Source organism: Pristis pectinata, chromosome 23 (assembly GCF_009764475.1).
Source record: "Pristis pectinata isolate sPriPec2 chromosome 23, sPriPec2.1.pri, whole genome shotgun sequence".
In the NCBI taxonomy this organism is placed as follows: Eukaryota; Metazoa; Chordata; class Chondrichthyes; order Rhinopristiformes; family Pristidae; genus Pristis; species Pristis pectinata.
Genome location: NC_067427.1, coordinates 10,310,419 through 10,338,196, shown reverse-complemented (window position 1 = coordinate 10,338,196; position 27,778 = coordinate 10,310,419). Strand labels below are relative to the sequence as shown.

The 27,778-nt window shown below is 40.5% G+C and overlaps 2 protein-coding genes across 2 annotated transcripts; one reads left to right on the top strand and one right to left on the bottom strand.

Moving 5' to 3' along the window:
* Positions 1-1,599: 1,599 nt before the first annotated feature.
* On the bottom strand, positions 1,600-20,484 carry LOC127582282 (carboxypeptidase D-like). Its single transcript, XM_052037458.1, has 10 exons — positions 20,372-20,484; positions 19,525-19,633; positions 17,917-18,133; positions 17,426-17,523; positions 14,842-15,014; positions 12,876-13,060; positions 8,740-8,895; positions 7,182-7,334; positions 5,601-5,749; positions 1,600-1,716 (listed from the first exon to the last, which is right to left on the bottom strand). Exons 1-10 carry the CDS (start codon positions 20,482-20,484, stop codon positions 1,600-1,602), a joined length of 1,470 nt encoding a protein of 489 aa, XP_051893418.1.
* LOC127582281 (tetratricopeptide repeat protein 16-like) lies at positions 20,057-26,830 on the top strand. The gene is made up of 5 exons (XM_052037457.1): positions 20,057-20,337; positions 22,984-23,165; positions 23,784-23,874; positions 24,633-24,776; positions 26,726-26,830. The coding sequence occupies exons 2-5, from the start codon at positions 22,996-22,998 to the stop codon at positions 26,828-26,830; spliced, it is 510 nt and encodes a 169-aa protein (XP_051893417.1). The 5' UTR covers positions 20,057-20,337; positions 22,984-22,995.
* The last annotated feature ends 948 nt before the right edge of the window (positions 26,831-27,778 follow it).

Genomic DNA, 27,778 nt, shown 5'->3' with positions numbered 1-27,778 from the left:
AGTTGTCACATTTAACACTAGATGGTGAGTAGGGGAAGGGAGATTTCAGAGGTAGGTTTTTTTTTAATACACAGAGAGTGGTGGGTGCCTGGAACACACTGCCGGGGGTGGTGGTGGAGGCTGATACCACAGAGACATTTAAAAGACTCTTAGATAGGCACATGGATGTAAGAAAGGTTATGGTAGGAGGGAAGGGTTAGATTGATCATGGAGTAGGTTTATATAGTTCGGCACAACATCATGGGCCGAAGGGCCCGTACTGTGCTGTACTGTTCTGTGTTCTATAAGTTTCAGAGAATAAATCCATGCCACCACTATTTCTATCTGTCTCTGTAAATTTCTGATTTCTATCTCTGTAAATTTCTATCTCTGTAAAATTTCCAGCACCCCCCAACTCTAAGGTCACCCATGTCTTTATTGGCTCTGGAGCTAAAAATTCCAACACACTCCAGGCCAGCATCTCTCTTCCTACCCTCTGTAAAGCTGGTCATCTCAAACTCTATTGCCCACACTTAATATCACCAAGTTCAGTTCACCCATTACAATCAGTGTCTGCTGACCCCTAACCACAACTCCTGGTTAAGCCCTGCCTTATTTTAAAATTTTGATCCTTATTTTCAGATCCCTCCATACCTTACATCTCCATGTTTCTATAAACGTCTCCAGTCATAGAAATCTTCTGAGATTTCTGTGCACCTCCACCTCTAAACTACTATCATTCTCCAATTTTCATTACTTCCCCAGTGGCAGCAGTGGCTACAGCAGGCAAATCCGCCTCTCTTGCCTTTAAAGTAAAATCTACCTCCATGACCGAGCTTCAGGCCATCTGTTCACATATCTCCTTATGTGTCTCAATTTTGTTTGATAATGCCCCTGAAGTGTCCTAGGGCTGTGTGTGCTATTTAAATACAAGTTATTGTCGTCACTGGTGATTGGTGGCATTCTGCCACATTCAGTGGCATTTTAAAGGGAGATGTTTTTCTTTTTTGTGTCTTCAGCTGTCTTCACAAACTAAATTATTTTAGAATTCTAGCCCAGAAATATGCTAGGAAGTCCTGAAAAATTGTGAATGAAGTGCAAGGGTCTGACTAGCAATTGGTATTAGATTATTCACAAATGACCGTAACAAAGGAGCTGGATGGAGCCAGGAACAGATCTGAAACCACAGTGTGCAGAAAATCCAAAGATCCAAATATTGAGCAAAATTAAATTCAAGCTGTTGACTTTTTAAACATGTGACTACAGTAAAGCAAGTACCTTGAAAAACATTTTCTGAACATTTTTATTGAAATTTGTATTCTGTTCTAGATAAACGAGGGAAGGCATCCCCTCAAAACTTTATACATACACCTGTATGGTTATAGAATTCTCCACAAATTTGTTTCTAAAGTTCTCTGTTTAATCTAGAGGGAGAAATTATTACTTTATTCTAGTGACATTTACCAGATTTAGCAGATTATTGCCATCTTTTTTTCCCTTTGCTGCTTTTTCATTTTAGAGACCCCGATCTAACTCCAGCTTTGTGAAGCATTAAAATTTTTAAGATCGGTCAGCGCTAACTTAAATCAATATTCTAAGCTAAATCGGGGTTGTCCATTTTCATGTACTTGTATCTGGTTTCGTAAGCACAAAATCACAAACTACAGCCGAATAATTGCTTATGGTATCAAACACATCCACTGTCTTGTTCAAAGAGTTAAATCCATTGGCTTCAACCTGCCGAGAAACAGGAATTGTAATACTTCACTGAAAATTAGTAAAGCAAATATTATTCAGAGTTACTCAAATCTCAACAAATGAATTTAAAAGCTTTCTAAGAATAGAAACTCTTGTTACCTTTGAACGTCAAGGTACATCAATGATTTTTACAACTCTTAATTTTTGTAACCATACAAGAGAGAAAGGTTAGTACTGGAAAATTATTTTTTTTAGCTGGCTACCCAACATTAAGTTTAAAACACAAGAGGAGTTTTGCTATAGGTAAAAAATAAAGCATTGCTGCTGTTCATTGACATTGTTTTTCATTGCCAACATCAGAATAATTCTCTTTGTTGAATTTACCTGATACTTTCATTTCCCATGTCAGGCTTCTGCCACATCTTCTGAATAAATTACTAACTTAGGACTTTGGAGAGCATTTGGAGCTGTAAGGCTCATATCTACCTCCGATAGGTTTGATATTGAGCCACTAGAGTCAAGAGGCAGAAGAAAACTTTATCCCATTGGTCTGATCATGTTTCAAAACCAAGACCCAGAGGAGAAAGGATGGTGCAGAGACCTTCCTTGGCCCATCAGTACTTCAGATCAAAGTGAATGACAAAATTGTCAAGCATATTCCATTTCCAAAAAAAGTGTAGGAATAGAATATTTGCTTAATTGAACTTATTGATCTTTTCCTGTTAATTTTAAAGTGACTATTACTTTACCATTTACCTTCCTTTAGCCTTTCCACCTCATATAAACTGACTTAAAGACAAGTACAAGCCAGAGTCCTATTCCCCCACATTTGGAGGGCTGCTGCATAACCAGATGTTGGAGACGATACAGGAGAGTGACCCTAGTTACACCCATGCCCCTTTAGTCAATATTCTGAGTCGAGGAAAGGAACACAGAGACGTTGCATCTCATTTCTTCAACCTACCAGTTCAAAGTTGGTTCAATATGTATGGATAACAATAGAAAAAGATTTGGTGTCCGAGCTTTACAAATATATAATATTGTTTTTAGGTAAATAAAAAGGAACTAAAAATGAAAATATTACCAAATTGTTTTCCAAAAATATTTTTGAAATTATTAAAACATTTCATTGGATAATTAAACCGGTTTCATTATAGAATAGAAATTAAATAAAAGTGATAAGAAACCAAAGCAAAGATTTCCTTTTTATTTTAAGATTTAAAGGAATAATTCATTGATTTAACAAACACAAAAAGCAAACCATTAATAGTTCCTCACTGTTTGCCATTCGTATTGCATGTGTATTTTTGTATTTTTTCTGTTCCAATCAATATGATGCCTCAGCTCATCAACGATTATTGCAACTTCATGCAAAGTAGTTACTCAAGGTTTTATGTGACAGAAACATCATTTGTGCAGTTATCTATTGAACTTCTCCCCTCAGTCAGGAGGCTTAGAAACAACAGTACATCAGTGAGTATAACAGCCCTCATTTGCCTTCTGCTTAGATGCTTTTGCTTTACTTTTCTTCATTCCCAGGCATTACTTCCACACCTGCATGGTTGCCCAGAGCTAACCGTTCTTCACCTGTGTGAATTGCTGGGCTATTTCGGAGATAGTGCCACTGGTCTGGAGTCATGGATATGCCTGACTCAATAATGTCACCAGATATGCCTCCTTAAAGAACATTAATGAAGGAGGTGGTGTTTTACAACAAGCCAGGGGCTCCATGGTCACCATTACCGAAACTAGCAGAATAGATAAGGGGGAACCAGTGGATGAAGTGCATTTGGACCTTAAGAAGGTCTTTGAAAAGGTGCAAAGCGAGAGGTTATTAAACCGAATTAGAGCAAATGGATTGGGGATAACATACTGGCACGGATTGAGGATTGGTTAATGGACAGAAAACAGGGAGGCAGGATAAACAGGTCATTTCAGCTGGGAGCCTGTGACAAGTGGAGTGCCTCAGGAGTTGTTGCTGGGACCTCAGCTACTCACAACCTATATCAATGATCTAAATGAGGAGACCAAATGCAATACAGCCAAGTTAGTGGATGATACAAAGCTGTGTTGTGAGGTGGATGCAGAGAGGCTTCAGTGGCTATTGAAGGGCTATATGAATGGGCAAGGTCATGGCAGATGGAATATAAGGTGGAAAAATCTGAGGTTATTCACTTTGGTAGAAAAAACACAGGAAAGTGGAATATCTTGTAAATTGTATGAGACTGAAAGGTATTGGTGTTCATAGAGACCTGGAAATCCTTGTACATGACTCATTGAATGTTAATGTACAAGTATAATAAACAATTAAGAAAGCAAATATTATGCTGGTGTTTATTACAGGAGGATTTGAATACAAGGGTAGAGATATGTTCCAACAATTAAACTGCACTTTGGTGAGACCATGCCTCGAATGTTGCATGCAGTTAATCTCCCAACTTAAAGGATATACTTGTGACAGAGGGAGTGCAGTGAAGGGTCACCATATTGATTTCCAGGATGCAGGGCACATTGTGTAAGGGGGGAATTAAACAGACTGGGCTCCTGACATTTAGAAAAATAAGGATGATCTAGTGGAAATGCTCTTATAGGGCTTAACAGATCGGATGCAGGGATGAGGTTTTCCCCAGTCATGGTGCTAGATCCAGGGGACACAGTCTCAAAGCAAAAGCAGGGAACAGGAAATAAATAGGCTAAGAGCAGCACAGTGGCGCAGCCTCACAGCGTCAGAGACCTGGGTTCAATCCTGATCTGAGGTCCTATCTGTGTTGTGTTTGCATGTTCTCCCTCAGATCACGTGGGTTTCCTCCAGGTGCTCCAGTTTCCTCCCACATCTCAAAAGGAATCCAGGTTGATATATTAATTAACCACCGTAAATTGCCTCCAGTGTGCAGGTGAGTAGGGAAGTTGATGAAAATGTGGGGAAAATAAAAAAAATAATATTAATTATGGATTAGCATGGTGTAAATGGGTGATTGATGGACAGCACAGACTCAGGGGGCCAAAGGGCCTGTTTCTGTACTATATCCCTCTATGACTCTATGATTCTAAAGGGTCGGCCAGTCAGGAATTTCTTCACTTGGAAGGTGGTGAATCTTTGAAATTCTCTACTCAACAGAATGTGGAGACTCTGTTCTTGGATACATTCAAGAACAAGTTAGCGGATGATACAAAACTGGGTTGTGAGGTGGATGCAGAGAGGCTTCAGTGGCTATTGAAGGGCTATATGAATGGGCAAGGTCATGGCAGATGGAATATAATGTGGAACTGAAGGGGCACAGGGTCAGGGGGAGAAATTCACTGCGGTAAAAGATGAGCCATGATCTTATTGAATGGCAGAGCGGGCACGAGAGGCTGAATGGCCCACTCCTCCTTCTACTTACTGAGAGGCTGCTGATGCTAAAACATTGGCAGCTTCCAGAATCGCCACCACTGCCAGCTTTTCGTAGTGTTTTAGAGCTTAGTTGATTCAACCAAGGAGGAGAGAGAGTCACAGGGGAAAGTGGGTGAGGGAAAGGTTAATGAAGTGGTTGTGGCCAACACTATGTGTGTTGGTGCCTGTGCTCAGTCATCTGTCTGTGAGCCCCTGTATGTGTGTGCATGGACCACCTTGTAAATGGACCAAAGTCTTGCACAATCAAGACTGTGTGTTAGCTCGCATGCAAGGACTGTCACATCTTTCACTCTCCACTGCAGTAGAAGTAAATCCAAGGAATTGCCTAAGAGGGGAAGAAGAATCCAACTATTTTCAGCATTTTTGCCCTCCTCCACCTTTATATCCAAACAACTCAGTCACAAACAAAGCTTCATTTTAAACAAAAATGAGACAGTGGCAACTTTCTAATTAAATCTGTACCCCCCCCCCCCCCAACCCCTCCAACAGTTCCTGGTTAATGGGTAAACAAGTTAACATAAACCCTTACCTTAAGTGTGTACTCCCCAGGTAGCAGAAGCCTATAATATTCTCCCAGTTTATTAGTTTGGAATGGGATGAGATTATTCCTGCCAAATACATTTACAATTGCTTTGGAAACAGGATTGCCATCCTCATCTAAAATTCTGCCCTTCAATCCTGGAAGGTAAAGGTGAATAAAATTACTTTTTATACATTGAAATCCACTGTTTAAATTTGAACGCAATTGGGTAAACCATTAGAACGGGAGGTTTCTGCTTTCAGATTTTTATATTCTTAACCAATGCTTCCACACTTGTAAAAAAAATGATTATGGCACAAAAGGAAAAACTGTATTTGTTATTCTTTGCTGAAAGTCACAAAATATCTGTAACAAATTATTATACTATCCAAATTCGGCAATACAGGTCACAAATTTCAGTTAGCATTGTTATTCTCTAAGTACTGGGACATAAAGTCATACAGCACGGAAACATGCCAACCAAGATGCCCATCTAAGCTACTCCCATTTCCCTGTGTTTGGCCCATATCCCTCTAAACCTTTCCTATTCATGTACCTCTCAAGATAAAGACATTAACCTCTGTAAAATAAATGGTCCTAATTCTACAGGCTGATAAAAATTTGTCAAACCGAGACATTTTTTCTCCACAGATATTTCCTAAGCTGCTGAGTATTTCCAGCATTTCTGCTTCTATTTTAGATTTCTAGCATCTGCAGTTATTTGGTTCTTTTAACAACCAAAAGTAATATAATAGATAAGAGTGCCTCTAACTTATACATAAATTTATGAGCCTGCCAGTTATAACAACAATTCAATCTACCAAAAAATGTCAAGCCTTAATAGTTCTTTAAACAAAAGCATTTGGTACTGACAAAGGAGATACTATGTAAGAATTCATGTAACCCACCAATCAATTCCCAAATCTCTCGGTGTTTATTTCTTCTGTGCACTATTCAATTATGTTAGCTGGATTGTTATAGCATTGTCATAAGCTTGTTGCTGTACAACTGGAGTTTCATCTGGGAGGTTTTGTTGTGTTCTGACCATGGTGCCCTCGTTTATTTTTACACCAACAATTAATCATCGCCAGTTATGGGCTGATCAATGGACAAAAGCATTCGATTTACATTTGATGCAGTAAATTCCACAGTAGTTCCCAACCAGAGTTACAGTTACTGAGGTAGGTTTTGTGTTTACTGCCTGTGTACAAAGTGTCACCGGCACAAAACAGATGATCAAAACAATTAATTTTCTTCCCAGGTGAGTCGGATTGATTTGCTAAATATCATAGCATTAGTGGGAGACCACAGAGATCAAATCTGATTCGGCCCCTCTACAGCACCATGAGATGATTTACTGCACTAACGATGCTATATTAATTGAAGTTGTTCTTTTGCATTCTCACCCAAATTCACCTGCAGGCATCATAATCCCAGCAAATTAGCCACAATTTTACACCCATTGTTATTCCTGCACACCCAAAAAAAATAAGGAGAATTTTCCTATTGGAAGACATTAATGAAAACCAGGTTTCAATTAACTGCTTCCTCCAGCCTTTGAGAATTATAACATGATGGACGAACATGTACCTAGATGGGCTTGCTGGACAAGGACGATAAGTGCTTCTTTGTTCTGTTCCCAGAGGTGTGGCAGTTGTGAAGCTGGTGGGTACTTGCAACAAGACAGTTCAATTGTCACCTCGAAGCACTGGCCCCACACATAATTGTAGTCTTGCATTCCACCTAGTGATAGATATTGAAAACTGTCAGCCTGACGTACCTGAAGTCAGCACAAATAAATCTTCATGCACAAGTTGCTTTGCACCATGCTCTTTTCTATATCTAATCCAGCTATGCAAGTAGGTTATACGATGTGATTTGCTGCAAAGTAACTGACTTTTTAGCATGAAGGAGTTGGTGAGCTCAGAATTTGAGTTTACCTGGTAATTCTTTTTCATGCTATTGAAATGAGGGATTGCCTTTTTCTCTCTTTAGACTGAACGAGTGCATCAGATACTCCAAATTTAGCATAGATGTTTAGTACAAGGGTGCAATCTTGAACTCCTTGCTTTGCTCAGGACCAACTCATTGTGTTCCACGCTTGTTATTGCTGTGGTCTTTGTGCAAGGTTCCTGAGCTGGCAACAATGCTGTGGGCTTTAGTGCACAAAATGCCCATAGAACTACTTAGTAAAACACAGAAGAAGATTTTGCTTCATCTCACCCTAACAATGCATCATTTTAATTTGGAGATAATTGAATTACCAGTTCACTGATAATTCTTGCACAGGTCTCAAGCACCAAATCAGCAGCACTGGGCCATAACCAAGATATTGGAAAGACCAGGGGCAATAATAGGTAGGTACCAAATGCTGAATAGAACGACACTAGTGAAATTAATGTTGTAGCCATTCATCAGCGAGTTTAGGATTTTAGCCACGTATTCCCTCAAAGGGCAGGTCACTAAACACCCAGAGACCCTCCCTACAACTGTTGTACAATTACAGGCTCGATGGGTGGCCACATATCCATTCCCAGGCTAGCACTGGTCAGTAGCATCTGGTTGCCACAAAAGCCAGGGAGAGAGAAAAAAAATAGTTAAAAAAACAAAAAGGTGAAAGCAGACCGAAAATAAACTCAGAATAATGTAAAGAATGCACCTCTCAAACTGGATTTTATTTTTTATAATTCCATTGTCCAAAGCACCTTCTCATTCATTCATGGAGATGGAGTTCACTGACAACACTGGCATCTGTTGCCCATCTTTGTTTCTCTTTGAACTGAGTGACTAGTTGGGCCATTTTGGACTGTTTTTAGTGTCAACCCAATTGCCGTAGGTTTCGAATTCAATATAAGCCAGAGCAGACTATCTTCCCAAAAAAAATTAAGTGACCTAACAGGTGTTTACGGCAATCCAGTCATTTTATGGTTACCATGATTGATATTGGCTTTCTAAACATCTCTAATCTCGATTCCTCAACTCCAGCAACATGTGGTATGATTCAAGAGGTGTGCTAATTCACCATACTTGAAGACAAACTGTAAAATTTCAAAATGCCATGACCGGAAATGTTCAGAAACCTGCAGTGAGTGAACAGCTATGTTCCACAACTGCACCTACGAGCTGGTGTTCTATGTAAATGTCTTGCCTGCTATGTTGTACCACTTAGCCCCATTCGTCACCCCGTCCATGAATTTCATTTTACATAAATTTCCTTTGTACATAGTCTTGTGGTTAAAGGAATACACTTTTGCCAAGTATTTAAACACATCATCATCAGGACTCCGACTGTAGTTATTGCTACCTGTGGGGAATAATGAAAAAAACTATTTAATATTCATTTCAGACCTTCCTCCATAGTGAAAATTAAACTTCCGACAGAACTTCCTCAGAAAGGAAGCTAATTGGATTTTGTCAAAAGAAAAACAGACACACAAATTCACCCAAAACAAATAATATCTTCGCACAGACAAAAATGGCTCAGCTACACAAAAGGGCTTCACTGATAAAACCATCCAGTGTAGGAACAAGCCAGTCAGTTCATTTCAAGCAAATAGCATCTATCAAAGAAAATGACACAGAAAAAGGCCATTGGGCCCATTGTGTCCATGTTGACCATAATGTAGCAATTATCACCTGGAACATGATAATTGCTACATGTGAGGGTTGGATGTAAATCTTCAAAGGTTACAACACCCAACAATGGAGCTTGACCATTGGATGAAGATCAAATCAGATTCAGATTCCCTCCTCAATAAGAAAGTAATTTATCAACATTCCATTTGATGCTCACATTGGTATTGGTATTGGTTTATTATTGTCACTTGTACTGAGGTACAGTGAAAATACCCGCATACCGTTTGTACAGATCAATTCATTACACATTGAGTTAGTACAGAATGCATTGAGGTAGTACAGGATAAAAACAATAACAGAATACAGAGTAAAGTGTCACAGCTACAGAGGAAGTGCATTGCAGGTAGACAATATGGTGCAAGATCAAACAAGGTAGATTATGAGCTCACATATCAGACCTTGTGCCTTTATGTATGGAAATGCCAAAACAATTCCTACCCAGAAATACTGGCGGCAGGGTCACTGTTGTAACTTAAATGCAACAGCAAACCTGCACACAAAAATCTGCCCCAAACACCGAGATATGTGATTAGATAACTATATTGGGTAATCAGTAAATGTTGGTATATGAAGTGGACTTGACTGTCTGCCTTGGATATTTTGGATCCACTGAAGAGCAAGAGGTGGCTTAAATGCATTGTCTCATCCAAAAATAAATAACCCCTGTAGCAGTACAGCCTCAGTCATACAGTGTGGATTATGTACTCCGGAATGTTGCAAAGAGACATGTCTCTGGTCTATCTTAAGGATGTGAGGAATTTTTGGTGAATGAGTGACAGTTCCTTAGGGTTAAAGATGATTTTATTCCACTTAAGAGTGGAAAATGCACATGCGAGGTTTCTTTTAACATGAAGTGGCCTTTGCACACAGCTACCACAATGTCTTGAGGTCTTTTTCCAATAACAATGAGATCTAAGACAATTGGAGATGCACGGACAACTGCACACACTGTAGCTGCACACAAACACACACACTTCTGCTACATCCTCTTCCTGAGCCTCCCCCTCCCTCACTCCACCTCCTACATGTCGTCATACTGGTAGGCGTGAGGTTTATTACAACAAATAGATAAACCAAAGACACAGTGGATTTGTCTATTGCTTGGACCCACTTGTGACAGGGGCAGGGGGATTCATGTGCAGTTCAGCATGGAGCCATTGCAGATCAGAACACGGAGTTTAGGTGAGTAAATGGGATTGAGGTGCAAATCAGCCAGATTCTTTTGGAATGGCGAGCAGGCAGGGAAGGTTGATTTTTGTTTTATTCATGACAAGTGGCCAGGATTTATTGCCCATCCCTGTTTGCCCTTTAGGTGGTGAGGTGCCTTCTTGAACTGTTAGTCCGAGTGATGAAGTTGGTCCCACTTGATGTTAGAGTAAGGAATTCCAAGACAATGGGAAAGGAACAATAAAGGATGGTTAAGAACAAAGGATTGGGATTTAATTCCAATAGACACTGAAATCAAAGAGGCAGCTTAATTACAATGGGCCAGAAACCCTCATTCTAGGCTGTAGCGTTCCACAATTCTACATATTTTAGAGTTGCCACTGAATTGGATGTTTATTGCCAGGTCTGCAGCACCCCCATCCTCAGCCTGAAAGTCATGCACAAATCAGCAACTGTTCACGCCTGGACAAATTGTCTCTTTTCTTGCTTTTAGCATTTGAGAAATCGTATTCCTTTGTGAAGTGTCACTGTTACATTCACAATGGTGCTGGCACTTGCTTTTCCCGTCTCTTGCTGGTTTGTTAACATGAGGATATATTTTTTCAACACACTTTGCCAAACATTATGGCATCTTCAGAGGGACTGTCAGCTCCAAGTCAGGCAAAACTTCAAGCAGTCCGGCTACATTGTGATCACTGGAACGTCAGCTGCAAACAAAAATGATGTTCATTTTGGACATTCTGCCGTGTGTGTCACTGGGGTCTAGGCTTAGTTAGATGTGAGACAGCTTCTGAACAGGAGTTCAAAATTACCCAAACTGTTCAGAATTGACACACGATCAAGCCTTTCATTCAGGCTCCTGATCAGCACATCCACAAAATCTTACAATCGTCTCTTGACACTGTCAGCTTTTCCTTCCGTGTACAGAAGGTTGTTATCTCTGGCTTCCTCTGCTGGGTATCCCGTGGTGATTCATCACCGTCTGCACTCTTTTCACTGCCAAGATATGCATGGCTTCAACATCAGACAAACTGACAGGCTCCTTTTCAAATGCCCATGTTAAAGTATTCAGCTTTGCCAAGGGACTTTGGGCAGCGGGTTGGTGTTTGGATCTGTACTCTTACCCATAGGGCGCCTCAGGTTATTAAAAGTGCTTCTTATAGAATCCCACAGCTTGTCACTGCTCACAGCTAACTCGCCTCGGGTGCAAAAGTTGTCTCGGTTTGCTTTATCATTCAAGTTCTTTAAATGAGCTTCTAGACTTGGCCTTTCATGCAGCAATGGGGCAAGTCATTTCAATCCCATTGTAATTACTATATCCATGACCTACAATGCCATAATAGGCTTAAACTTTTCTCGTGGCAAGGCATTAACTTGTAGATCAGTGCAGGGAGCTTACTGGGTGGATGCTACACACACAGCAGCTTCTGCCTACATCCAAAGGGAAAATTAACCCATTCAGCTTTAACCATTTGTGTGGTCAAATTTATGTTGCTGTGGCCACCATTATATGGAAGCTTACATTACTCCACTGGTAATTCAGTTTGATAGCATCAGTAACTACGTCCACTGAGGGAGTTTATAAATTGCTAGCTTTATCAATTGGTATTGACAGAAGGGGGCTCTGCGTCTCACCTCCTAGAAGTGTTATTGTTTCCAGCTAACCCACAGTTAACTAAGTCAAATAAAACTACGACAGCAGCATGTGCCATCTTGAAAATGCATTGCAACAATTCTCCAAGGATTCTGCAACTGCACCTCTCAAATTTGGGGACTAGGGGACTCTCAGACTGCACCTCTTCCACCATCTGGAATGATAAGGGCGATAGGTGCTTGGGAACACCATCAACTTCAGGTTCTAAGTAACATACTACACGCAGAAATATATCACTTGTTGTGACCTTGCACCGTATTGTCTACCTGCACTGCACTTTCTCTGTAGCTGTGACACTTTACTCTGTACTGTTATTGTTTTTACCTGTACTACATCAATGCACTCTGTACTAACTCTATGTAACTGCACTGTATAATGAATTGACCTGTACGATCGGTATGCAAGACAAGTTTTTCACTGTACCTCGGTACAAGTGACAATAATAAACCAATACCAATACAACTCATCGTTGCTAGGTCATAATCTTGGAACTCCCCATCTAAGAGCAGTGTGAAAGCACTTTCAAGAAATGGATTGCGATGTTTCAAGAAGATGGCTCACCACCTTCTCCAGAGTGACCAATGCCAGTGATGCACACTTCTCATTAATGGCTAGAAGCAAACTACAAGTCAGTTAGAGTTCATTGAGAACAAATACATTCGACACAAATAATAATTGAATTAATTTTTGCAACAAATAACAATTCAATTAATTTTCACAAGTCAGTCAAAATCAAATCAAGAACCTAAGGCAAATTGCATTCAGTGCACTGGGGGATATAGACCAACTTTAGACCAACTCAGACTCTTTAAACCTGAAAATTGTACCTTGATTGTTATTATCATAGGGGTAAGCTGTCACTATGGCTCCTCCATGTAAACTAGCAGACAACACAAAAGGCTCACTGTGTATCCATCGTATCACTGCCTCTGTTTCTGGCTCAAGAGGTGAAACACTTCTTCCAAAAGGGTCAGGAAAATTTCTGTTTAAATCCATGTTATTATTGTTATATCTGTAAAATACACAAAACACAGGGATGGTATTGTATTCCTTTTCCGTACTGGTCTACATACCTTATCTATATTTACAGATATATGTATGTATGTGCACAAGGAGAGAATACAGATAATGAAAGAATGTGCTAAATAGAGCTGATTTTACAATCAGACCTGATTAATCCATTGAATTGGAAAATTCAGTTTTGTTCCAGAATTAAACTCAGTGGACTACTGAATCCCAAGCTCACACCATTAACTATTTATTGTATCTCTTGACAGTCAATGGGGCTTGTGAAGAACCTCCATTTTTTACCCTGTGACCACTTACCACTTTAACATACTACACAGTGAAGAAGCCCATTAGTAACTTACACCTTGTTGAATATAACATCAGCTGGTCTCTGCATGACGTGTACTCCCTTCAGCTTGGAAAATGCTAGCCTTATTTCATCAGGCTTCATTGCTCTAAGGCAGTTCATTCAATATAGCAGCATATCAGGACTTTGTGCAGCTACTCAGTGCATAAGGACTAAATTTAATTTGTAAACATCCATCCAAGCAATGAGTTATAGTTCTTAGGGGACTTTGTAAAGAGTCAAAGACAAACCAACTCTCATGATTAATGTTTACCTCTGAACCAGGCACAAACAGATAAATCATAAAAATCAATGCTATGAGGTAGTGTGGGAGAAAAATATAAATGGATCCCTCGACACACAAACCAACAGAATAGGAGCTAAATGTCCTGACTGCAATCCTAAATGTTATAGTCTATATTCTTACCTGCAACCGTCTGTCACATACAACATAAGAAATAGAAGCAGAAGTGGGCCGTACAGCCCCCGGAGATTCCTCCAGCACTCAATAAGGTTGTGGCTGATCTAATCCTGGTCTTAACTCCATTTTTTTGCTTGTTCCCCACAATCCTCCATTCCCCCAAAGCCCAGAGTTCCATCTATTTCAGCCTTATATACACTTAATGATTCGACCTCTGCAGCTGTCTGGGATAGAGAATTCCAAAGATTTACAATCCTTTTAAGAGAAAAAAAATTCCTCCTCACCTCTGAATTAAATGGGTATCCCTTTATCCTGAGATCATGGCCCATAGTTCTTGATTCCCCCACCATTCCCTCAGTATCAACCTTCATCAAGTACCTTCACCATATTTTATGTTTGCAATAAAATCACCTCTAATTCTTACAGATCAAAAGACTTTTAAGAGGCATTTAGACAGACACATGAACAGGCAGGGAATTGAGAGATATGGACCACGTACAGGCAAATGTTCAGTTTAAATTGACATCATGGCTGGCACAGACGTCATGGGCTGAAGGGCCTGTTCCTGTGCCGTACTGTTCTATGTTCTAAATCTTTCCTCATCAGATATCTGGAATCAATAGATTAAACCTTTCCTCCACAGCATCCAATGTTTAAACCCTTCTCAAACCCATTTAACTGTTTAGTCACAGACACATCCACTTAACCATGTAGCAATGGTTGCCAAAATTTCTCTGAAAGAGAGGGACAGGTTACCAACAAACATGGGCACAATTTCAAAGGAAGCCCTTAATATCTGTGCAGTAAATCTGTTCCATTAATAAAGTCACTGGAAATAAATGAACTGAGTCAAAATTTTAGGAAACAAAACAAAATCCCACTAACATGCAAACAAACATCTTGTGACCTTGTTGATTATTTGACAGCATGGAGTCTGAACACGGGAAATAGTCAAGAAAGAATGAAAATAAAACAAGTTATAGGAATAAAGATGCTGGAACATTTAATAAAACATTACCGTCCATGTGTGCCTGTGCACTTGCCAACATGCGAAATTTCAAACCCATCTGGGTTCATCGAGGGTAGAATGTGGATTCTCATGCTGTTGATCAGGTCGGTGACATTTGGGTCATGTCCATAGCTTGTAACCAGGTAATCGATCAAATGGAGCAGAATCTCCCTGCTAACAGGCTACACAAATCAGAGCATTAAGCACGTGAAAAGCAACATATCCCCCAAGTTCCAGTGTCATTTTCAATGCAGACAACTATTTCTTTTCTTTGATTTCATTAAAGTGATTACTGAACTACCCCTGTTGCAACCACCCATGACAAAAGGTTTACCTTAACAGCAAGTTGTCCTCACAGTAAATCTACAATATTTTACATCAGATATTACGTATGAAAGTATAACCTGGGAGCAGGTTCAAGGAGTGACTGGCCAGCCTAGGATTCATAAACTTGATTTGCTTTTCCTCGGAATACATCAGAGGCAAAAATCATCATGTAATTTAGGAGCACATGCATATGCGTGTGTGTGTTTAACATATCCCTTGAAAAGGATTCATTCCTATGCAAGCCCTGGATTTCCCTTCAGTTTAAACTGTACAAGTTTGAGCTGAAATGATAAAGGATTTTGATAAAATAGGGGAAGAGTTTCTGCTGATGGAAAGAAATCCAGAACCAAGGAACCTGCCATTAATTAACATTCAAGGAATGAAATGATCCTGGGCTTTGGCCACACAGGTCATTGAAGGCTTGAACTCTCTTCTTTAAAAGGCTGTCCTTGGTGGGGTGCAGTGGTTCACTTACTGAACAGTATTTGTCTGCCCACCCCTCTGCTCGTGATGCTCAAGTTTGGGACCTGCTATGGTAGCTGGACAATAGTATTCCAATGCATAGGGAATGTCCATCTAGTTCAATAATAACTTTCTAGGAAGGAAATCTGGTCTGGTCTTCATGTGACTCCACACTCAATGTGATTAAAAGTAAACTGCCCTCTGAAATGACCTAGCATGTTATTTAGTTCAGACACATTCAAGGATGTGCATTGATGACTATTTCTTGGCAGCAATGTCCAAATGTCATTGGAAAGTAAAAAGAAGAAAATTTGATTTTCTAAAGAATTAGATTGGTAGGCTTTTATTAACTAATGGCTTCAAAGAATATGGAGGAATGGCCAGTAAATAATCTATTTGCATCTCCTTGTTTTGGATTCTCCATCAGAGGAATGATATTTTAATTTTCAATCCCTTAATTAAATCGACTGCAAGGGAATATGTCATCCTTCATCCTGGGGGACCGCCCAAGAAGGAGTAAATTAAGTTTATGCAAGCTCACAGCATTATTTAACTTGAAGCCAAGAGCAGATATGAGAACTGGGGTTTGGGCTAGTGGTGGAAGTAGTGGCACTATGAGATTAGACAACTATGGCAACGTACTGTATATTACTAACAAGAAAGCTTTTTGTGAATCAAAGTTCCATTCAATTGTTCTTCACCAAGTCAAAATACTTTGTTAGGTCAATATGATTCAAGAAATAATAATGCGGTATTACGTTAATCACCTACAACATACAATGCATACATCTTGTGTGCGGTTAAATTGAGGTATTGGGGAAATGAGGAAGAAGGTGGAGGGAAGAAGACGGACTGTTATTGACCTAATTTTGAAACAATTAGTGGGTAATGATGGTGAAGAATTGATCATAGGCAATTCCAGCATTAAAAAAGATAAAGCTCAGAAAGCTTCTGCTTTTCAGACAGAAGATCTTTTCTTTTATTCTGGTATTGTGTCCAATTCTGGTCACCTAACTTTAGCAAGTATTTGAGGGCCTTAGAGAAGGTACAGAGAAGTTTAATTAGTATGCTTACAGGGTTGAGATATTCAGCTGCAAGGTTCAACTGGAGAACTGGGGTGATTCTCACACAAGCAAGGTTGACAGGAGATTTGTAAGAGATCATGAACAGTTCAGATGGAAAAAACAGAAGCTGTTCCAATAACAAGGACCAAGGAATATAGATTTAACATATGAGGAGAACATACCAAGGGACATGATGAAAAGCATTTTATACTGAGAAAGTAGTTAGTTAGGATCTGGATCTCACCTTATGTAAGGGTAATGGTAACAGAACCAATTTGTGCTTTCCGAAGGGAATTAGGTACGCACTTGAGAAAGAATTATTTGTAAGACTGAAGAGGAAAAGCAGGGGAATGGGACTGATGGGATGGCTCAACTTGGAGCCAATATATCAATAGGCTGAATGGTCGCATTCTGTGCCACAACCATCCTATAATTCAACAGCAACACAACCCTTTACATTTAAAATGCTGTCAATTTACTCTTACTTTGATAATCAGGTGCTATTAAGCTGTCTGATAGCCATGAAGTATACTTGGAAGTCAAGATCCATCCAAATAAGCTTCATTGTTTCCAGACGTACTCACATTTAAACTCCAGTGCCAACCAATGGTTTTCTTTAAAAGGCACAACTGTGGCCTAAATTGGTAAAAGATTTCAATCTGGTGGAAGGAATCTAGAACCAATCCATCTCCCATCAATTAGCAGATATACTTTCTCATTCAATACGAATTACAGTCTACCTCATTTCCATGGATATTTCCGATGTATTTAAATTCAGGAACGCCAACTCGATGTTCCTTCGGGTTTTCTCCAATTGCAATAACCAACAGTTCCCGTCCTAATGGACAAGAATTTATATAGAGAAGTAAAATAGAAAAGCGATTCCGCACCACTGATCTAGCAGGAGGATTTTAATTGACACTGAATTGCAAAAGCAAAGTAAGATTAAAATATAATTTGAATACACAGTTACATTCCACTGTTTGAACTAAGGATAGGTTACTGCGTTATCTGTGTATGAAATTGTATCTGTTCATATAATATGAATGGCTAGTTGGTTATCATTCATCACCATCTTGACAGTGTATATAATATGCTGAAACTCTATTTTCTACTTATCTATAACCTAATGTCACCAAAGTAGTTCGGATTTCAGGTGTACACCCACTCACTAGCATTGCCCATTCAAAGCTGCACATTATACATCTCACTAGGTATATGAATGCGTCACCTTCCACAGACTTTCCAATGCTGTAAAGATGAGTGATACTTGAAAAATTCATGTGCACATCATGGAGAAACTTCTCCAGCAAAGACGTGTGATGGTACTTGAAGTCCAAACTAGCGTAAGAGTATTGGTGAAGCATAAATAAAAGGCAACAGACCACATACATCCAGCACACTCCTGGTCTGGAAGTCATAAATACAGAGCCAGGAGTGAATACAGCCTGTAAGAGAAAGAGAGAGGACACGTTTATATTCCATTGTTATTTTTCCTTTTCCTTGCAGCTTCCTAAGATACTTCAAATTTACAGAATTCACCTGTCTATAATTAAATGTTGTCGACATTTAAATGGACTATACACATCTGAATCGCCTCATTATTCTAATCATCATCAAATAGTTGGACTTGTGTTGGTATCGTGTAGCTCTCATTTTTCATTTAAAGGTACTGGTTAGAGACTGGCTGCTCACAAATGTTCCGCGCTGAATCTTTCAGTAAAACCATTCCAGGTAATCATATATTTAAAATAAACGTGACATTCTCCTTCAGCGAAGCCCGGGGTTTCGCAGCTCCTGTGGCAGCGTAACAAGACTCTAAAGCTGTAGTTGCCAACAGCCCATTGTCCACGTTCGTGATGTCACTGAAGGAGAATCTCACAATGTCACTGAGGGAGAGATTCTACGCAAAAAAAAGTTTGTTTGGGGGCTGTCTCACCCCACGCAAAGAATAATAAACAAGGGGGAAAGAAAATAATGGGAATATTAAAGTTTGTGGAATCTTTGAACTAGTAAGATATTTATTTATTAGTCACATGTACATCGAAACACACAGTGAAATGCGTCTCTTTGCGTGACTGAGGATGTGCTGGGGGCAGCCCACAAGTGTCGCCACTCTTCCGGCGCCAACATAGCATGCCCACAGTTCCTAACCTGTAGGTCTTTTGTTTTGGAATGTGGGAAGAAACCAGAGCACCTGGAGGAAACCCACGCAGATACACGGGGAGAACGTACAAACTCCTTACAGACAGCGGCAGGAATTGAACCCGGGTCGCTGGCGCTGTAATAGCGTTACGCTAACCGCTACACTAGTAGCTTGGTCTATATCACCTCAAACTACCATTGGGGGCCGTGTACACCAACAGTGCTCTGAAAAGGTCATGCAGCGTCCTGAGGAAAGGTGTACACAGTTAACGTGTCAGATCCGAGATCCTTCATCAGAACTAGGAAAACTCTGCAGCAACACACACAAAATGCTGGAGGAATTCAGCGGGTCAGGCAGCATCTACGGAGGGAAATGGACAGTCAATGTTTCGGGTCGAGACCCCTCATCAGGACTGGAAAGGGGAGATAGCCAGTATAAAAATATGGGATGGGGAGGGGGTGTGTAGCAAGAGCTGGCGGGTGAGAGGTGGATCCAGGTGAAAGTGAGGGCATCAAACACCAATAGACGTGGAGGTGGGTGTGAGGGTGTATTTAAGATTGTTAGGAAGTGTAAACAAGTGAAATTTTTTTTTCAAGTGATATGTGATTCACAAATTAAGCCGTCTCTTGATCTGAAGTGAGGAAAGCCCGAGAGGCCCATGACAAGCTCTCTCTGGGCTGCAGCCAGCCACACGGTGCGGCGCTGCGCCCCGCTTCCATACTGCGGTCCCCCGGCGTCACAGTGACGCTCGGTCCGCAAAGTTATCGGACGGTCGGGACAACCAGCTGCAGCTCTGCAGTTGCTGCAGAACGGGAGGGAGGTGGGGAAATAACATAACGATTGACGTTGCTATTAAGCAATCATAGACGGGAAGGTAAGGCTTTCCTTGGTTGAGAGGACCAATCATCTTTGGCTTTTCTTGTTGCAAAGCGAACGACTGTGAACACTCGCTGAGTTTGTTTATTCCACGTAAGATATCCATATTAGTCACATATACCTAAACGTTCCCATGTGAAATAACAGCTCACTCAACACATAGGTGAAATACTGCACTAAAAGCCCCATTCCTGTGTTAGTTTTAATTAATAGTTACCTAAAATGATAGAAATCCGTTCAACTGTCGTTTGCTCTGTTATAATTACTGCATTTTAAAAATGAATTAGAAACTACAATAGCAAACAAATCACATTGTTAATAACTTAATTCAGTAATGCAGGTGCAGGGAGTAAACATCAAGTACACGTTGCTGGTTATCCTCATGTGTGGAGGGAACTGGTTGAGCACTGATGTGAATTGATGAGTTCTCTCCACAGTGACTTGGTGTTTGCCTCCGTTCTGGGCGTCATCGCATGTTGCCGTTTATTCCCGCCCAGGTTTCTCTTGGCCTCCCCGAATGCTGGTTACCGGTAGCAACAGGACGCTGTAAACGGATACAATGCAACCGCAAGTGGACGCGGGCGGGGAGCGGCGAGCAGCTTGTGGCATCAGTTGGAAAATGTAGACTGGGTAAGGCTGAGGTCAACTGGCGGCAGTTCCGTACATCGCGTTGTCGCCGTGAAGTTTCAAACCCCACTCGAAACAGTTGAGCACAAAACAAAAACCAAGGCCGACATCATAGGAGATCCCAGTACCTGCAGTCTCCGGTAACTCCATTGTAGTGGAGTGCTCGTCCCTTAGAAATGAGACGTCAGTCCGGTGAATTTAAACACAAGGAACTAGAAGCAGGTGTGGGCCACCTGGCCCCGCCATTCAATATGATCATGGCTGATCTACTCCAGGTCTCAACTCCTCTTCTGTGCCAGCTCCCCATCGCCCTCAGTCCCCCGATCTTTCAAAAGTATGTCTCCCTCCACTGTAAGTGCCTCCAGTGATCCACAACTCGACAACTCTTTGCGGTAGAGAAATCTAGAGATTCACCACACTCTGACATTCCTTTGCATCTTAGTTTTAAATGGCTGCTCCCTTATCTTGGAGCAATGTCCCTTCATCTGAGACTCTCCCACCAGTGGAAGCATCTCCACATCCACTCTGTTATACTCCCTTAGGATCTTGTGTGTTGCAATACGATCACCGCTCACTCTTTTAAACTCCAAAGAATGCAGATCCAACGTCTTTAGCTACTCCTGAGAGGACAACCCTCTTTTCACAGGAATATGTCCAGTGACTCTTTCCTGACTGTCCCAATACTAATCATCTTTTCTTAAAAAGAGGAACAAAGTGTACACAGTAAAACATTGAACAACCTGTAGACATCCATGCATGCTGAAGACAATGAAGTCTTTTTTCCCAGGGAAAGGGAATCAAAAACTAGAGGGCATAGATTGAAGGTGAGAGAGGAATGATTTAAGAAGGTACCTGAGAGGTAACTTCTTCACACAGAGGGTGGTGCATATACTGAACAAGTTGCCAGAGGAAGTGGTTGAGGCGGATACAATAACAACATTTAAAGAACATTTGGACACGTGCATGGAGAGGAAAGGTTTAAAGGGATGTGGGCCAAATGCAGACAAATGGAACTAGCTTAGGCGGGCATCTTGGTCAGCATGGGTGAGTTGGGCTGAAGGGCCTGTTTCTGTGCTGTATTACTCTATATACTCTGTATTACTGTATACTCTGTGCTGGATTAGCAGCCCTTAACCTTTCTGTTTTTAAAAGCTGCTGCAGGCCCCAACTTCTTACCATAGGACAAAAATATTTTTTAAAAGAACTTGAATTTATTCATCTCTTTTACTGTTCTAAACTATCCAAGAGGGGTTACAGCCAATGAAGTATGTTTGAAGAGTAATCAAAGTTGTGATGTTGGACATAAAATGTTTAATTTATGTTTGGATTGTAATAATAAAACTCTATAAGAGCAAATATTTTGTGATAGGATCACCTATTTTTTGTTACATTTATAAACCAGTTGGGCACTGCAATCTTTATAAATCTTATTTCTGTATTTCAGCTAATTTCCACATTATGGATGATTAGAAATACAGTTTTTAATTTTAAAAATGCTTTCGTTAGTGTTGGATGCACAAATTTAGAAGCAAGTACTTAATGTAGATTCTAATGAGTGACTGTTACTGAAAAATAAATAAACCTTTGTAATTGACTGAACTTCCACTGATGGGATAATCCAGAACATGAGGGCATAATCATTAAATCAGTGCCCAAGCCATTAAGAGTGAAGTCAGGGAACACATTGACACATGGATGATAATGGAAGTTTAGAACTCTATTGTTTTCTCGGTGATCAAGACTTTGTTACAGGATCTGCACACCTCACATGCAATAAAGGGCAAGTTACGTAGAATCTAGTCGACCCTATAGAATAATGGAGCAAGCCAAGGAGGAGGAACAGAGGGAAGGAAATCAGAGCCAAAGCTTGGTTGAGGTAAGGAGGGAAACAAAGCTTTAAATGATTTGGTGGATTAAAGCTTTTCCCGCAATCAATTTGAAAATTTGGTCTCACCCCATCAGAGATATTCCCTTTGTTCTACCCCTCCCTCTCCCACCTTCTCTGCCACTGACCTGAAACATTAACTATTTCTTTTTCCACAGATGCTGCCTGACCTGCTGAATCTTTCCAGCATTTTCTGATTTTATTTCAGGCCCTGTGGTATGTAGGACCTCCTGATCAGGAGCTGGTTTCTAGGTCCAATTTGCCACTTGAGGTAAAACCAGCCAGTAGAGGGTGATCATAGTGGCTCCCTGCTCACTAAGGCAGGCTAGGCAAAACCCACCGACTACAAAGTCAGTTTAACTCCACGCCCGGCTCCAGAAGTTGCTGCCTGTAGTGACAGCAAATGCTTGCAGTTCAGCTTTGGGTAGCTGTTTATCTTTTGGTGACACAGTTGCTGACAGTGGAAGTCTCCTCCTGTGCAGTAATTCCCAGCTCATTTATTGAAGAGCGACAAGCTGTAGAATTCCTTCCCCTTTCCTAGCAAACCAACGCCTATGTGTAACAATCTCAGCAATTTGCAATTTCCCTGGTCTGCAGCATTCTGCACAATGAGCAGCTGTAGGAAGGCCCTTGTAGTTTGTGCAAATGCACTGTGGATCCAAGTACCTTGTCAATTGTTTCAATAGCTCAAGAGTGCCCTTTCAGTGCTCTATTTCCCTTGGCTGCTCCAAGGCTCTTGACGGTTAAATGTTCTCATTCTCCAGGGGGATACAATCATGTTGGAAGCTGGTGTGTTTCCCACAGCTTTATCTGAAGAACAACTGGCGGCAGCCACAGAGAAGTCACGACAAAATCTCTTTGGATCCAGCAAGATCTTCCATCTGGATGCCATACAGAAGAAAAATTATGTCATGTCAGACATCATAAATAATCGGGCTAAAGAACAGTGAGTATAATGGCAGACGAGGTCATTCATAGAGAAGGTTTTAGATTGCTGAAAATATTATGTGCTTCTTTAGTTCTTCGCTTACTGATATAATAGCTCAGCAAATTTAAATTGTTACAGTGTTGGTATTGATTTATACCACTCACAATTTCGAGGCAGTTTCATTAGAAAAGAGTGAGCTCTATTTTGGAGAGCATTGTCAGTCACTAGTATGTTAGAGTGACTTACAAAAAGAATGAAGAGAGAAAGACTATCTTTCCCCATTCTGTCACGTTGCACCTGATGCCAAATACTCCTCATAAAAAACAAGAGGAAAAGCTCTTGGCCAAATCGGGAGGGAATACTCTGCAATGTTCATCTCTGACTACCACCAGTAATCACGTGCATGTTCCAGGAGACTTCAGAGACCATTAGAAATATCATAGCTCCCCTTTATGAGCTAGTTCTTAAACACAGCAGTGTCTCTCACTGCTGGCCTTCAAAATGCCACACTTTAGAGGACTTTATTAGGATATTCCAGATGTGAAAGGCATCATAGTTTACAAAAGGTGATTGCACTTGATATTTAAGGTTCTGTATCTCAGATGTTGATTCACTATTGACACCTTATTTCTACAGCTATAAGCGAGGAAAGATTCTCCTTAACATGGGACAAATAGAGGAAGCAATAATTTCATTTAATAAAGCCCTTACTTTGGATCCTCAGAGGGTAAGAAGATTAATTTCTCCTTGGTGTGGTGGGGGTCAAGGTCAGAGGCATGATCCAGGGCTCCAATATAAGGCAATGAAGATGTTGATTGAAGAAGCCGTTTTGACTCATATCCACAGTGAGAAAACCAGGCAGGGTCAAAATAAATTTAAATTTAAATTTAAATTGGTTTATTATTGTCAAATGTAGTGAGGTACAGTGAAAAATTCTGTTTTGCATGCCATCCATACAGATCGTTTCATTACAACAGTGCATTGAGGTTGAACATTATTAGTAATTCTTAGAGCCCTAGATTTTAGATTTAAGAGAGTAGAACGATTCTAATAGAGGTAATAAGTGGATCCGCAGAGAGCAGCTTGCAACGAGTCGCCGCACTCTGGCTCCATCTCACTTGTATTTCAAGTGAAATTAGAGATTGGGGGAAGCGTTTTACGTACCGGTATTGGTAGCCTGTAGTCAGTGGTTTGGTAGCTAGCACTTTGTGCCAGAAGTGGTTTCATGGGGTAATTGGCCTTTTCTTGCATGATGTGCTTAGTTATAATAAATTGAAATTGGTTAAGTATGAAAACAGTAATAACATAATATCATGGAGATATGAGGACTAACTGTTCTCCAGATATATTTGTCTATATTCTCTTTATTTCGATTCAACATACCAGCATACATATATCAACTAAATAATGTTCATTGTAAATCTGGGGAAATACTAACTGGTTGCTTACAATCTGATTTTTTTTTAAATCCCTCATTTGTTGCAGAAGAAGTTTTATTTGAGAAGAGCTGAGGCATATCTCTTGATCGGGGATTTCCAGTCTTCTGTCCTGAACTACAGAATGGCCAGCAACTTGGATCCTTCAGATGAAGAACTCGTGTCACAGATAAGCCACACCTTGTACATACAAGTGTGTTCATGCTTCTTTTGTTTATGTTCTGTTTAATGGCTTCCTGTGTAAATTGGAGTAAAGATAAGACGGAGTAGGGTGAAAGAAGATTCCATAAACACCAGTACAGACCTATTGGTTTGAATGAACTATTTCCAAGCTGCCAACACTGTGTATTGTAATTGGTACTGAATGTAAAAATTCAATACTGCTGGGATTGGAATTGGAATTGGTTTACTATTGTCGCTTGTACTGAGGTACAGTGAAAAGCTTGTCTTGCATACTGTTCATACAGATCAATTCATTACACAGTGCATCGAGGGAGTAAAAGGTAAAACAATAACAGAATGCAGAATAAAGTGTAACAGCTACAGAGAAAGTGCAGTGCAGGTAGACAATAAGGTGCAAGGTCATAACGAGATAGATTGTGAGGTCAAGAGTCCATTTTACCGTACTAGATCTCATCTTATTGTGCTCCAGTCTCAGCTGAAATGCTGTTCAATTCTGGTCACCTCATGATAGGGAGGATATCAGGGGACTGAAGAGAGTCCAGAGGAGATTTGCAAGAATAGTTTGTAGCCTGAAGAACTTAAGTTACAGCGATAGATTGGAGAGGCTGCGGCTGTTTTCTTTGGAGAAGACGAGGATAAGGGGAGACCTAATGGAAGTTTATAAAATGAGGGGAAGACTGGACAGAATGGACGGGGGAGGGTGTTCCCATTAGCAGAAGGGTCGAGGAACAGAGACATAAAACAAAATGGAAGAGAATTGATAGTGACAAGAAGAAAATCATTTTTATGCAATGTGTGGTTGCAACCTGGAATGAACTGCCTGCAGTTGTGGTAGAGGCAGGTTTCATGGTGGCCTCCAAGAGGGAATTGGATGAATGTGTGGTGAGGAATATTTGCAAGGCTACAGAGAAGGGGCCAATGGAGTAGAAGTAGTGAGTTGCTCTGGTGGATATGATTGGCTGATTAACCTCCTTCTATGCTATAACCATTTTATGATTCGATGAAAATAGTTTACTGACTCATTGAAACTCAGAGGATCAGGCAGGCACTTAGTAGAGAATCTAGAACGTGGAGGCATAATCTCAGGATACAGGGTCATCCATTTAGGACTGAAATTAAGAGAAATATCTTCAGTCAGATTCTTGAGAAACTCTTGAGTTCTCTATACCGAGGTTGAATATATTTAAGACTGAGATTGATAACAAGTCAAAGGTCATGGGGATTGGCTGGAATGGTGAACATGAGGTCAAGGATCGACCTTATTGAATGGTGGAGCAGGACTGATGGGTGACATGATCTACTCCTGCTTCTTTTTCTTATATTTACGATTTTCATTGCACGGCATGGACCAGAACCGTGGTGGATCTGGTACAGCTGCTGCCTCACAGCTCCAGTGACCCAGGTTCAATCCTGATCTCCGGTGCTGTCTCTCTGGAATTTACACATTCTCCCTTTGACCATTTCCTTGCGATGCTCTGGTTTCCCCCCACATCCCAAAAATGGTTTAATGGGTTAATTGGCCACTGTAAATTGCCCCTAGCATGCAGGTAGGTGGTACAATCTGAGGATGAGAATCTGAGGAGAATAAAATGGGATTAGTGCAAGGTCGCAGAGCCTTTTCTGTGCTCTATAACTATGGTTCAATGTTCTTCTGGCTTCAGAATGGCATCAAATCCCCTTGCTGTCAAATTACACATTGAAATTATGTACTAAGAGATAAGAAAATTAACATTTATACCACGAATGGAATGATATTACAAGACTTTTAAAACTGATCGTTCTACCTCGCACTTGTGATTTTAGTTGGTGAAATGGTAGGATGTAGACTTTCAAAGTCATTGCATCACTGACCGTAGATATTGAACACTGAAGTAAATGCATTACTTTCTATCCATTTTATTCCGCAAGGTTCACAATGGGGTTCTAATCCATGAGGACTGACTTTTTTTTGTTCTTTAGGGTCAATACCTGTTTGAAGTCAAAATGTATGGCGAGGCCTTGGAAATTTTTGCACTGGCTTCAGAACTGAGACCTGCAAATCAACACTACCACATGCGAAGGTGATTCATCATCTTGATCCTGTTCCCTTAATCAGGCTCAAAGTGCCCTGCTCAGCACAGCTGGTCTTGGTCAAAAGCCATAGTGACATTACTACCACTGCCATATGGACATGAGATAGAAACTGACTAGCTTAGTCACTATAAACCAAATAAGGTGAATCATTTTGTCACAGCTTTAAATGCAGCTGTTTGCACCTGTTGTATTGAGACAAATATTAACTCGTATTTTGATAGATCAGCAAATCATGAAAAGGAATGTGGAGGTGAACAGGGCTCTATTATTTTTTCTCCTGTTAGGTTGAGAATTATAGCCATTTCTCTACATGTTCTGGTGCACGTACTTTTAAAGCAGCAACTATAGCCGTACTATGTGGCTTTGCTGCCTGCAATTGACAAGACCAGAAAGCTGTGGTTAGCGCTGGCAAGCCAGCATTTGATGCCCGTGCCTTATTTGCTCATGCACTGTGACTTGCTAGGTTACTTCTGAGGGTAGTTAAGTGTCAAAGATGTTGCTATAATGTATGTCAATCTGTTGTGGATTTGATTAGACTGAGCTATCTGTATAATGATGTTCAGACTGCGTCATATACTGTACTTCCCCAATGCGTACTGTCATTGCAGAGGTACCAGATTTCTTACATTGAAAGTGTGGCCTTAAATCCACAATATTCTATTATCAATCTACTCCTGATCTCTTTCTTGTAAGAGAAAACCTTCACAATAAGGTCCTGTAGCTTAGACTGTAATCTAATACCCTTTATATTCTTGGCTGGCAAAAATGTATTGTCTTTTGATTTTAAATAAATCTACTGAACTATTATCTTCTGATCTGTAGAGGAATAATCCACACTTCTACCACCATCAAGTCAGAGGTGACTGACCAAGAGTGAGTCATTCACATCCTCGATACCATTCTACCATCTACAAGATGTGTCGTATGGTGGAATGTTCT